We start from the raw sequence: 14,237 nt of genomic DNA, 5'->3' as shown, positions 1-14,237 counted from the left end.
TTGAAATCCTTTCCCTCAAGGAGGCATTTTGTTGGATGCAATTTCACAGTAAACAGATCTTGTGGAATTTTAAACACATGACCTTGCCGATAGGGACTGAAAGCCTAAGAACGAAAGCAGCTTTCTGCTCAGCTCTTCACTCTGGGTGAGCAACTTCTGATGTCGACAACCACAGCGCAGGGCGACCTGGGGCCCGGGGAGAGGCAGAGGGCAGCTGGGCTGCACTGGCTCGGGGCAGAGACTGTTTTGACTGGTGTACAGCAAGAGAGGGAGCCGTAAAATGCTCTAAAAACGAATTTTAGGTTTAGGAATTCCTTCTAAACTATTCATACACAGAGCATCCTAACAGACTTGGAAATGCAGTCATTAACTATTTTGACAACTAAATCAAACCTTCAAAGGACAGCACAGAAAGTTTTCCCACGGCTAGCGTGAGGGTTTCCCACGGTTTAGCGTGAGGACAATTACAGCTGCAATGGCTTCAGGGCGGGCAGGTCCATTTAGGTGTGGTGACACCACACACATCACTCCTCCCTGCTCTGTGTCTGTGACCTCTTAGGACATCAGTAAAAACCATGGAAAATGTACATATAGACAAACAGGCACTACACCTGGAGCAGCCTTGCTGCCCAGGGTCACTGTCAGCCATGCAAAGTATCCTTTTCCTCTGCTCTCGGAAGCTGAGCGCACCTACAGATGAGGCCTCAAGTTCAACCTGGAATCATGATTGCTCATGTCCACTGTCAACCTTAAGTGGACCTGGCTATAAGTAACGTGGCCCACATGTCCGAAATCACTCAAAATATGACTGTCCCAAGGACGATGTGACAAGCAGACAGAGCAGTCTTAGGGCATTCCGAGACTATCTCCACAAAACAAAGGAGAATTTAGGTCCTGACCAAGGGGCAGGTGATAATCCCTAGAGGCGAGTCAACAACGCTGTCATTTGGGGGACAACTGAGCAAAGCTGCTGAACATCACATAACACAGTTGGGCGGTTACACAGAGCATGTTATAGAAATACTGCACGAAGAGAGAGAGGCTATGTCACCATATTCAACTTGCTGCCCGCCACGGATAATACAAATGCTCTCCGAACACCGTGGACAAGGAAGTGTGCTGATTACGTGTAAATCCATCCAAACCTGCTAGCCCAGCATGTGAATGTGCTGCCATTTACAACACAAGAGGAGTGACACACAAGTTAGAGACAAGACTTAGCCCCGAGAAATTGGCACCCCACCTTATGACACATACGAGCATTTCGATGTTGATGACAATGCTAAGGATTTAAGAGTGGCTTCTGTTGTGGGAGTGGCGAACTGCGACCAGGACACGATTGTATTAAGGATTTAGCAATGAATCAGTTTACGTGGTACGGGGTGTGATCTCATGGTGCTAAGTGAGTCTTGATATTCCTATGAAACACCTTGGCCACTAAAGCCAGTAGATACATATGACCTACTGAGGCAGAATAACTTAATTGCAGTATGAGGGACAGAGCTGGCATTGTGGCTCGCAGGCATTTGACAAACTTGTCACCTTCCTTCTCACCCAGCATGTTGAGGGACAATCAGAGAATATAGTCATAAAGTCTCCTAACAGTCACGTGGAACCTTGGCACAACCTCTGCATTTCAGACATGAGGAAATCATCTACCAGCAACAACCGGGTTTTCTCAACGTCTCCCTCCCCGCTGAAAGTCACTTGTCACTTGTGCTCTGAGAGCCATCTGACAGCTCACCTGTTCCAACATATCCTTGGGCAGGTCTTCTTGCTCGTCCATTGTTAGAATTGCCCGTTTGATTTCATCATTGGATAATTTCAACCTGGAGAAAGAATATTTCATTTTGTTGTTAACAGTATGGGCTTGAGATCAAAATTTAATGTAAGAGAATTCATTTTGCTACTCCAGCTGCTGATTTTCAAGTACTGTTTTGCTCAAAATCTCCCAGTAAAAGCTATTGCCTGACAATACTGCACCAAAAAGTAGTATTTTGAAACTGCTTTAACATTCTTTCAGGGCTTTGTAATGCGCTGCTGACACAGAGAACAAAGCTGTCGTGTTTTATCATTTAGTTTCCTTAAGCAAAGGATTGGAAGATGAGCAATGGGGACAACAGTCGTACAAATCTATCCATGAATTGCCAGTGAAAGAGCTAAATTCTTAATTTTATTATATATCAGAAGTGTTTAAAAGTTTGCTGTCGTATGAAAAACGGATTTTAAGGTTAGAATCTAATTTACTGTTAAAAAATTGAGCAATAGTTAATATACAAAATAAAATTTACAAGCAATTCATAGTTGAGGACTTTCCACATGTTATTTTATCGGAACTTCAAAATACTGTGATGGTCATTTTTTATTTTAATAGAGAAAGAAACCGAGGCTCGGAATGGCTAAGTGATTTGCCCAAGCCAAACATGTAGAAAGTGGCAGAGTCTAAGACAAGCCCAAGATTCTTGACTGCTACTCCCAAATTCTTTATAAAAATATTGCTTATCTAATTAGTATCTCATAGGGAAGGATTTATGCAAAAACACGTCTGTTTTCTACCATAAATTTATATGATTTACTAATTTAATTAAGGATTATGGCTTGATTATGTCAGGACCGCAAAATGTTGACTGTCAAGTGTCAGGACATTAAAACATACTTGTAAAGATGTGTTTTCAGTAGACACAACCAATAAATAGTCTTAATCAGGGCAAAAAGTCTTAATCAGATTATTAGTTGTAACAATAGAGTCATTCTTTTGTCCTATTTGTAAGCATTAGACCCAGACTTAGTTTAAAAATGTTACTTCCTTACAAGCTACCGCTAATGTGGCATAGTCACATTATTTGAGCTGTTCTAGTCTGTGATCTCCAAGAAGAATCACATTTAGGACTGAAGATAAAGACGTAACACACAAGTGTAGAGCAAGACGTACAACCTTCACACGAGAGGAGATATCTGAAGGCTGGGCCCCAGACCCGGTTCTAACACTTTCTGGTCAGTATGACCTCAGAAAAAGTTTTTCTTAAGCTTCAGTTTCCTCATCTATAAAATAGAGATAATAATAACTACATTAAAAAAGGGTTTTTTTTTTGTGTGTGTGTGTTCGCGTGTGTGTATATATGTGTATGTGTGTGTAAAAAGTGAAATAATAATGCATGTAATAGTGCCTGGCCATTGAAAGGGCTTAATAAACTGCATTTATACTCTACAAGGCAGACTTTTCTACACCAGAATAAAAAAAGCAGTAGTACTTATGTAACCTTAATATTCATGGGAAGTTATTTGATCATTAAACAGCGCTTAGTAGGGTTACTATGGACACTTCCCAAAGCACTTTCATATCCATTATTTCACCAGAGTGTCCTCTTTGCACACAGTACTCATTAGGCCTGGGAGCATTTAAAAAAAATTAGAAGACATGGTATTTATTTTAAAGGTGGTTATAATGTTTTGGAGAATCAAATGATAAGCGAAAAAACTCAAGACACAAGGGTATGTAAAGCATGCATGCTTACTCATGCTCTCACAGATAAATGAGAGGGCTGGATGAGGGCTGGGGTGGACACAAAGACTATGGAGGGAGGAAAGACTGTCGAGGGTGGAGCTGGACAAAACAGTCTATTCTGGACACCTCTGGCTTGTCCTTTTCTTTGGATTTTGACATGACCTTGTTAAAACCATCCATCCTGCCATTTACACTGCATATTGTTTCATGTCCCAACAAGTAAGGGACAGAGAAGGAAAACATTTGGTAATCCAATTGTACCAGTACCACTTTCTTCTATTTCATGTCTTCATACCCAACTACAGCATTGAAGTAACACGCCCAATTGTCCATGTTCTAAAATAAGGCCCATTCGATCGCCTAGTCCTAGTTGTGGAACCATCATCACTCCTGGGCTGCACAGCAGCCCTGGACCTCAGCAGATGTATCCAGATTGCTGTAGTCAATCTGGTGACAATCATTGTCTCAAGAACATGTTCACCAGAACATCCTGGGGGCAAAGCCCCAAACATAAATGGAACAATTAAGCCAAGTTGGCATGGGTAAATCACATGATGGGAAAACTGTATCCCAGCATCAAGGTCTTCCCCGTACAGGCCCTGTGTGGCTCTAGCTTCCAGGACACCCAAGGTTCTTGAGTCAGTTAAGGACAAACACCGAGGAATGGCTACACAGGCCAAGGAACGGGAACATTAGCAAGGCTGAAACTGCCACGAATGAAAACCAACTGGCTGTGGAAATACCTATAGTCTCCATGAGAAAAGCTCCACATATAAGAAAAACATAAATTAGTTCTGTGTCCTTTACACACTGAGTTGAAGAAACCACTTTATGGTGTAGTTCTGCTGAGTCCTTCTGTTTTGCATTTGAAAGAAAAGAAGTTGAAAATCAGAGTGAGAACAATACTTGAAGTATCGGATTTGCATTTCATTAGCTCCCCATATGGAGTGCAGAACTTCTTGCTTTTGAAATTGTATATATTTATGCTCTTCAACCCCCCAGAGGCTGTCTGGACTAAACACTAGCTCTAATTCATAACAATTTTGGTTTCTCTTAATGTGGCCCACAAAGAGACTTGAGACTTTAATGGATAGTACTTAGGAAAATCTACCTGTCAACATACCGCCTTGCACGTGGCCTGCTGGAGCAGACAAAGAAACTACCTTTGGGGAAAGAGGAGAAGGGTACGCTGCCCTCCGGGATGGTTCCATAGGTTGCCGAGTTTTTAGTATCATCTGTCATCCACAGAATGAGTTGCTAATCTCTGTAATTTAAGGACCCAACCAGTTCTAACCTTTTAATTGCTTTTAAAGCTTGGCAGTGTTCTGGTGTGCTGGAGGGTGGCAACTTTTGAGACATCCACTTCAACTTTCTTTACAAGGCAGGAAACAAACTGGCCATTTAAAAACAGTATTTAACGCTACCTTGCTCTACTCAAATATTTCAGAAATTTGCCAAGAGAATTGGAACATCCAGGAGTAATTACAATGAGTTAGGGATGGATGGCTAGATCAGCCTTAGCACTGCTTCAGTGGATTTAAGCCAAATCCTCCTACTTTAAAGTAGCTTTTTGTGGTTTACTATACTCTGGCTGCCGTGTTAAGTGAGCATCTGGAAAAAAAGAATGGCAGAACACTTCATAAAAGTGTATTTTAGGTGGGTTCATTTTGCAATATAAACTGACTTCCAAGTTTCTTTCTGCCCTTTTTTTTTGGGGGGGGGGAGGGAAGGGAGAAGTCTGTTTTAGGGAATAAAGCAGAGTGAATTTCAAATAGCCACATGTTGCCTACAGACGTGCAGTAGACATGTTTTTGCTCAATGTGCTTAGGGCCTCTGCCAGTCTATTCTCTAGTCTAGAAGAGGCAGGCTCCTTGGTGGCCTGAAGCTTTTGACTCAAGTGCTTACTTTCCAGCCACTCTCTTTCTAGGAGCTGCAAGAGACCCTGGCCACTCACGCTGTGAGCACATAAAAAGGACATGCGCCTCCTCCCCTGCTTGGGCGATGGGACAGGAAGGGCTTTTTTCTAAAGGCCTGTTCAGCACCAGGCATGGCTGTGTAGGTGCTCCTGACAGAGGATGCCCCTGACCAACGTTTGCAGTGTGTGGCTCAGGAACAGCTCTGAAGGATAACCAAACACTGCAGACATAGGCACTCCTTAAAATACCGCCTGTGGAACATGCCGCAAGCTTGCACTGTGGTGGAATGTGGTGGAATGACTGCATTGCTGGAATTAAATTCCTAGTCAGCAAGATAAGAAGCAGAGAGGGTTGCCATCCTTTAGGAATGAAATAAGCATAAAAGAAGATAGTCAGTGTGGAAAAGCAAGAAATCTTGACATCCACTTGGAAATGTTCCTATACATGCCACTAGGGAAAGAAAGTACTGACGGTTGTCCTCACATCAGACAGAAAAGAGTCAGAACAACTGTACCTCGGCAGAATCCACCCTTGTCCCCATGCCCGAAATCAGTCTCCAAGTCATTCAGGGTTTCTTCGTCTCTCTCAGCTCTGCCCCTCACTGAGTCTCACCTGGACAACAGAAAGGGCCTCCTACCTGATGGCTGCCTCTGCTTCCAATTCTTGACCCCTTCCAACCTAGCCTGTAAATCCTTGAGCTCAAACTTGGAACCTTATGAAAACAAAGTGTTCTCCTCTTGAATAAACTGCACCAACACCTGATCCCATGGGCACATAAACAGGCCACGACGTGAGCAGCTACCACATGCAGGCCTCCTGCCAGGTATAATTCTCACAAGCCCCCTGCCAGGCTACCACTTGCATTATCTCCATTTTATAGATGAGGAAGGTATGGCTGGATCCTGGGCTGACTCATGCCCTTACCAAGACATCAGGCATGGCTTGCAGGCTCTCTCTCCGTCCTGCTCTCGTTCAATCCAGGTGAGAACTGCCTGCTGCAATTACAGGGCTCTTTATTAGCTATGCTTCTACCCTTCCAGCACCTTTCCACTGGCTACACACCTCCTTGGAACTGCCTGTCCCCCTGCCCACATAACTGGTATCACCCTTCAAGGCCCACCTTCCTGGTAAACGCTGCCGCTGTCACTCTCCCTTGGCTGAGCTCCCGTCTCCTTCCAGTCAGACCAGTCTAAGCCCTGAATTGTTCACCAGTCATCTCACCTGTGTCGTCTTTCTTCTCTAATCAGCTGCAAGCTTCCAAAGGCAGCAGTGCTATCTTAAGTCTGGGTATGTCCTGTGGCACCCAGCATACTGCCAGGGAAATACAGGCTGCAAAGTGCTATCTCTCTAAGAAAAAAGTATCAAACACACTCTCACAAGTCTCTTCCCTCCTTTAAGCCCCCAGCTCCTTTAGTGGGTAGTAATGCATTGCCAACGAAAAGGGGAGAATGTGAGCATGGTAAACTGCTGACTGGTTCAAAAAACTATACAAAAAACAAATTTAAATTAAACCTGCTCAATTTCTTTTACAAGTAACAACACAAGTAACATGTCAGCCCTGTTCTTTCCTGACCAAGAGAGTTAAAACCATTGACCACTGAGCAGAAAACCATGTGCTAATAAATCCTCTGTGGGAGAGAAGGTTTTAGAACTGGATCAATAATGCCCAATTACCATAAGGTCAACTGAGACTCAAAATTACTTTGTTATGCACAATATGCTTTTTATTGATGCACAGTGTAATAACACTTATACATTTAATTGGATTTAATCATCTAACAGCTACAAGGCAAGTTCTAGAACTGTCTTCCAAAGAGTTTAGACACATTCAAGTTCTAAGTCACCTTAGGCTCTGACACTTTTGAGGTAAGAAGGGAATTACATACCACAAATATGAAATACTTCCTTCAATTAAGGGACGGGAAATTTGCCAGAAAGAGATATAACCTTATCTATAACTAGTGTAATTACCCTGGGGGCATCTAGCACTGAGACTAATCTGTCTGTGAGGAACTGGGTCATGGTTTTTATCCTATGAACACTTAAATACTATAGAAATTTAGAATGATGGCTCCTTTGTCAATTTGTTTTAAAGTGTCCCGTTAAACTGCAAAAGAGCAAAATATAGGGGGAAATTCTAGGATTAAAAAAAAAAATTCCCAAATTTTTATTTAATCTCGCTATTAAAGAATGTTATTTGTAAAAAGAAAGTATAACAAAACAGATTGTATACACTATAAAAGAAAAATAACTAGACCTTCAAATTCCTTTTACTGGTGTCTTCCTCAGCCTGTGTTCTGGGAGCAAAAATGGGGATAAGTACAGGCCACTGACATAGCTTCCATTCTTCCAGAGGCAGAAATGAAATGCTAACAGGATGGTTCATGTTACCTTAGTAGTTGTATTAAAATTCAGGGATCTCACTAAGCTTCAATTTCTCTTTCACTAAAGGAAACATTTGCTCCCTAAAGTAATATATATCTGGCTAGCAATCAAGCTTCCATGCTGAAAAACAAACAGCAGCTCTTTGTGTTAAAAGAAACTTACTCTAAGATCATCTGAAAACTAAGGACTACTACTTTCCCTCTTTACTCTCCCTGAAAGAGAAGTCACCTTACACCAGCTTCAATGAACATATAACCTTCTTTCCAGAATGCAACCAACGTGACTTACACTTAAAGCCTCAAAGTTCAAGGTTCTTTACATCCTCATTCACCTCAGAAGCATCAGGTATCTTTGCCTAACGTGAAAGTCCCTTTTAAGAAAAGAAGAAACTAGATCCAGAAAAGTTACTTGAAATGCCCAAGACAACCTGACACACTGCCTGAACCTACGATCAGATTCCAAGCTCCCGAATTTCCTTTCTTCTTTTCAAATTCCAAGGCTGTGATGGTTCATTAATTATAAGAAAGATTTCTGAACAGGGCTAAACTGGATAAATGAGCATTTCATTGAGGTTTGAGATATACATATCCTTTTAGTCATAAAAATGTTCAGAAAAAGCATGAAATCATATAACCCTGAAATATAAAGAGGTGACTATAGAAAGAAAGAAAGAAAGGAGGCTTCCTTGTTGGTCTTGATTCTGTGACAGGGTTACTCAACAGCCAAAATATCTCTGGAGCCAAGAAGTATAAGTAAGAGTAAAGTCCATTTTACAGGCTCTCTGGGAAACACACACACACACAATTGATTTAGGATGTTCTGCCTTTTAAATTGAGAAGTGTGTGGAAATTAAACTCTAAGAAAGTAGGCAACCGGTTCTGATACATGCCACTAGGGAAAGAAAGTACTGACAGTTGTCCGCACATCAGACAGAAAAGAGTCTGAAGAGCTGTACCTCAGCAGAATCCAGTTAAAGGAACAAGTACAAACATGTGGTTTGGAGCCACATGATAGAGAAGCTGGTCCCACCAGAAATGTTTATTCAACATCAACAATACCTCGATAGAAGGATGTTGCAATTCTGAGCTCTCCGACCATCAATCACCGAAAGCTCTTTGACTTTAAGTTTGGAACTCAGTGTGTCATCGATGGCATCTGCTTCTTTCTACAAAGAGTATGAAAGAAATCCATCAACGTCAAGCAGGGACATTCTGGCTTCAGACACATACTTCTCCTTTATATTTCTGTTTACACACATACACACACGCACACATGCACGCACGCAAGCACCCACAGCAGAGACGGTGAGGCGGGCAGTGTGGGGATGTGGCGGAATTGAAACAAAGACTGAAATCTAGTTGACAAAAGGGAAATAATAAGAAAAGCTGACCACCCGCATTTGAAAAACCATTATTTGGGAGAACAAAGTGTGTCTAAGTTGAAGATGATAAGCGTGCATAAATTAACAGTGAGTGCCCTCCTTTTGTCCCCCAAATCCCTATGGATAGCAGACAGAAGAACTGTCACTATGAATGAAGCTCAGCTGAGACCTGCCAATGCCGGTACAGCCATTTGGAGGGCACATTCACCCCAGGGCCATTTGCAGCCTGAGCACTCAAAAAGCTGAACAATACTCCCAAACGTCTTCATGTGCAGCAGGAAGCTCCCAGGCCCAGATGGTACCTTTCATTACCCTGGAGCCTGACAGACAACGGGGAGGGGGCAGTTCAAGGCATTAGTTCAATTACTTGAGTTAACGATGAAACCCTACTTGCACACTTTGCTGCTGTACAGAAAGCTGCAAGCAATGATGGCCAGTCATGACTTATGGTGGGAGACATGTAAACTGGGCATCAAGGTGAGAACAGACTAACTTGATAAACAGCACGTTTGATTTCATTAGAGGGCAGGATCAATTTTAAAAATGGATCATGGTATTTTAAAAATGTAAGGAAACCAAAGAGCTCTGGAACTGTATAACAGTTTAGGAAACAAAGACAAGGTACAGCTTATAATAGGAAGCACACATGATCAAACTTTAACTGTCTCTTGTCATGCTGAGGTTTCAGGCATACCTCGAAATATTCAGTTAAGAGTTGAAGCCCAACATGGAATTACCTAGGCATTATATTACTCTATCTAAAACAAACAGGACAATCAAGACATTTCGAGCTTATAGACAGCCCAGGAGTTTAAAGCAAGGTTTAGGTAGTAGCTCACTTACCTGCTTGGAGTTGCTGTGCACAAAGAAATCCTACAGCCAAGGCAGAGGCATGGAAAAGGCAAATCAGATACATGCAGTTCAGAAACCACAGCAACAAACGGGGGAAAGTCAAGGAAATTAGGGACACAGGGTAAGTAAGAGATGATTTATGCCTGTAGGAGTGGCGATGAGAGTTAATGAAGATGAGAAGGCTGGCTGAAAAATGCAAATAAGAGTGTGATACTGAGCATTCAGGGTAGAGAGAAGAGAGCATGTGCTGAACCCAATTTTCACTGTGGGCAAATCAAATTTAGAAAAGGACTTCAAACACCCTAGAAAGACTCAAGTTGGAAAAGGAACAAATCTTCTTTGAAAGGACACTGAGCTCCATTTATTCAACTGGATTTTCACTTGAAGCAGAAAAAAATCAGTCAATTCCATCAACTTGAGACTATTCCCATTGTCACGTATTACCAGCTATATATATATATATATATATATAATATATATGTTTTATATATTATATTTTATATATATATTATATATATATATATATTATATATATATATATTTTAGGTGGTGTGTGGAAATAATCTCCAGTCTTGTGTCATGAAGAAGGGTTATACAAACACAAAAGACTAGTTCAGCAACATAGGTCAGTATATTAACCCTCAGCACCCCTCCAGAATACCAAATAGGTAGGTATAAGGAAAATGACAGAACATGCAATTAAGAGACAAGTGATTCGTGTGGTGTGCAGTCATTGGTGGCCCTGTCCCAACTGCCTCAGGGCTGTTTCAAGCACACAAAAGTCAAAAGCCTCTTCTTGAAATAGTCTATAGAAAAGACTTTGAGTAAAGAAGAAAAAAGGAAGAAGTAATTGACAGGTTATGAGAAAGCTACAGCTTTCTTTGCATATTTTTGCCATGATGGAATGAATACAACTTGAGGGTGCAAAGCACACCCAGCTTTCGGGCCAACGGCTTACACCAGTATTTGCTCAGTAAATTCCTTAAGGCCTTATTGGTCCTGGCAGTGCTGCCAAGGCCAATTTTACACAGATGAGCTGTTTCATATCACTCTTGTAGTAGAAAACAAAATGTGTCCTCCCCTACCTCCGCCCATACAAGGAGGGATTGCAAGAATGAACGAACGCCTTTTCTAGGATGGTGTTTAAAAAGTAAATTGATAACCACAAGAAAACTTTCTTCTCTGATGTCACAGTTTTCTTTTGTCCTTGTTGTAACTGTCAATGTTTCTACTCTGAAACTCCACAGGACTCTTTCCCTGTAAAAGCCGTTTCTCCTTGCAAGGGCAGAAAAAACTATGATGAAGTGAACTCCATGAGGTCTTACCCTACTTTTCTCTCTTAAAGAGACAAATTGCTTGTTGAATTTAGATCTGGCTCTCACTGTCTGACCTTCAAAAAAGAAACTTCCATGAAGGTCTCTGGCATCTCATTTTCCCTAAGTTCCCACCATCAAGAAATTGAGATTTCTGACCTCTACTGTAGTGGGCTATGGAATCAGGCAACTGTCAATACCTAGGTGTGTGGTTTGACACTCAGTCTATCTGTAAAATGGGATCGACAACTGGGTTATTATTGACGAATAAATGTGATAATGCATGTAAAGAATTTTGTACAATACCTGACACATGGCTGTGAGCAAAATTCTTGGAAGCTATCATACAATTATCTTTCGGTCTAATGATAAAGTCCTTTTTTCCGCCTACTGTCCTGCTTTCAGCTGAGCTGAAGAACAGGTGGCCGAAATCTCCCATTTGTTATATCAGCGGCAACAGTAACAGTTAACAGCTGAGTAATGTATCTTCTCTTTCCAGAGGTGAGTATGAGGAATGCCGGGAAAATTTGGTTAAGGTGAGAATGAGAAAACTCATGGGAGAATTTGGTTAGTCGTTAGCTTTTCAATTCCCCTTATTTAAGAGACACTTCTTTAATCATTACATTCAAAATAAAATCACAAAGATTATTAGATGGGGCACGATAACAATAACAATGCTTCCAGGCCCATTTCAAATATGTTAACATTCTTTTTGAAACCTAAATTCTTTACTAATTGGCTTGGACAAAACATGGTAGAACCATCTATATTTGACTCTACCTAAAAAGGATGGCTGATTTTTCCCACATGATATTTGGTGTAGGCCTTTGGGTGTGGACTATACATGGGAAGCTGGGACTTGCATTTTCAGGAACTAGTGCTGATAGATTCCTATAGATAGGGTTCCATGAAATGAGATGATGACTCAATACTTCATGGATAATAATAACCCTCACATGAATGGTTCTTACCGTATTTGCCGGCGTATAAGACGACTGGGCGTATAAGACGACCCCCTAACATTTCCACTCAAAATACAGAGTTTGTTATATACTCGCCGTATAAGACTACCCCCTCTTCCGCACACCTTCCACACACCAAATAACTTTCAGTTTAAAATTTGCATCATACTTCTTTCTTTTGGCTGGTGCCATGATAGGGATGATAGGGGTTTGACTGGTCGACATTTTCTATGCTGTACTGTACAATGGTGCAGTATTGTGGTTGGCTGTTGGCTGTATACAAAGCCTGATTTGATTGGTCCCTGCTCCCTGTTTGCCCGCCCTGTCACTATAGCAGTCTGGTCCACCCTTGCATCAGCATCTCCCTGGGACCTCACTAGTGCCCAAGTGCGAGCTCTTCAACATTCTAACAGGCACCATGATAGTGCAAAATCGCGAATCTTCAATGCATATGTAAAGAAATATACGGTAACCCGAATTTACCACACTCGCAAAATCGCACACAGCAGACCATACACCCAGTATGGCATCGCGATTCGCGATTTTGCGCTATCATACTGGGTGTATGCTCGGCTGTGTGCGATTTTGCGAGTGTGGTAAAATCACATAACAGCAAAATCGCATAACAGCCGAGCATACACCCAGCAGCGCTGCTGATGCCTGAACGGTATGTGGAATGAAGTGGGCGGGCATCGGGAGGCCACTATGGCACGGGGCAAGCACTATGGGCAGTCTATCTGAAGTGTACCTGGCGTATAAGACGACCCCCCCACTTGGAGGCATATTTTTCGGGGCCAAAAAATCATCTTATACGCGGGCAAATACGGCTATTTTTGAGGTTGAGATTCCTTTGTAAATCTGATAAAAGCTGGGGATCCCTCTCCAGAAAAATGTATACACTAATATTTATATAAAACCCTGCATTTGATTAACTCTTACCATGGAGTTCAGTTATAGAACCTCTTCTTTGTACTTCAGTCCTGAGAAAAACCATCATTCACGATTTTCTCTTTGCCTTCACGTACCATAGCTAACGACCGAGATTATTAAAATAAATATCCTAAATCAAATCATTTTTCAATGTGAAAACTAGATATACAGAATACCGAAAAATGTAAAGGAATCATAAAGGAAAATTCTCTGATTTATAAAAATCGGAAGGTACGACTGAATGTTCCAAAAGGGACCCCAAGGATGACTTGTGTATTTCATATTAGCAGGAGAAATCAGTATGGAGTCTGGGAATAGCAGTTATCCTTTGTTTTCTAAATCAAGGCAGACAGGCTTTGAAATGTTATTCTATATTCTAATAATAGGACCCATAAGAAGGGGGTGTCCTCAGGCAAAGAGCAGAGAGCAGGAATGGAGATAATGCACGATTAATTTATTGTTACAAAGATATGACTCCCTTTAGGTAAATGTCAAGTTCATTTCCCTCTGTCCAACTGCATGGGTAGGGAGAATGAATTTATAATATTTCAACATAAAAATTTCCCATAAAACCAAGATGAATATTGTTTGTGTCTGAAATAGTATTATTATACAATGCGCTACATTATGTAGTAAGTCTTTTGTGGTTGGCCTGGAAATCATGTATAATATAGTTTTAATGAGAAAAAGAAGTTTTGATACTGAAGAAACTGACTTTCAAATGAACTTTTGGAAAGTGAGCAGGGGAATAACTGGACGCTATTAAATTCCATTTCATGTGGCACATACGTTTCCATAATCAGCTCTCCACACCTTTGATATCCACACTGAAAAACACCACAAATAGGAATGATCTTGTTCTTAAAGCTGGAGCAAAAGAACATCCTTTACAAAACCTGACTTTCGTAATGAATAGAACGATGGTGTAAGAACAAAGCGAAACTGAGAATTATGACACTTGTATACCTGACTGTGTCACCTGTTTGGACACTG

General features: G+C 41.3%; 1 protein-coding gene across 5 annotated transcripts in view; it reads right to left on the bottom strand.

Annotated features, from left to right (window-relative positions):
- The window catches only part of DAAM1 (dishevelled associated activator of morphogenesis 1), a 162,313-nt gene that overhangs the window by 21,157 nt on the left and 126,919 nt on the right, over window positions 1-14,237 (bottom strand). For 3 of the 5 annotated variants that reach the window (XM_081047326.1, XM_081047325.1, XM_081047327.1), the window contains 3 exons: window positions 10,031-10,060; window positions 8,865-8,971; window positions 1,745-1,829 (listed from right to left, as the gene is read on the bottom strand). In XM_081047326.1, coding sequence (XP_080903452.1) covers window positions 1,745-1,829; window positions 8,865-8,971; window positions 10,031-10,060 — 222 coding nt within the window. The remainder of the gene's footprint in view (window positions 1-1,744; window positions 1,830-8,864; window positions 8,972-10,030; window positions 10,061-14,237) is intronic. The other 2 variants (XM_081047328.1, XM_081047329.1) reach the window with 1 other exon arrangement.

This window comes from Rhinolophus hipposideros (assembly GCF_964194185.1).
Source record: "Rhinolophus hipposideros genome assembly, chromosome: 5".
NCBI classification, from domain to species: Eukaryota; Metazoa; Chordata; class Mammalia; order Chiroptera; family Rhinolophidae; genus Rhinolophus; species Rhinolophus hipposideros.
This window is presented reverse-complemented; position numbering and strand designations above follow the sequence as displayed.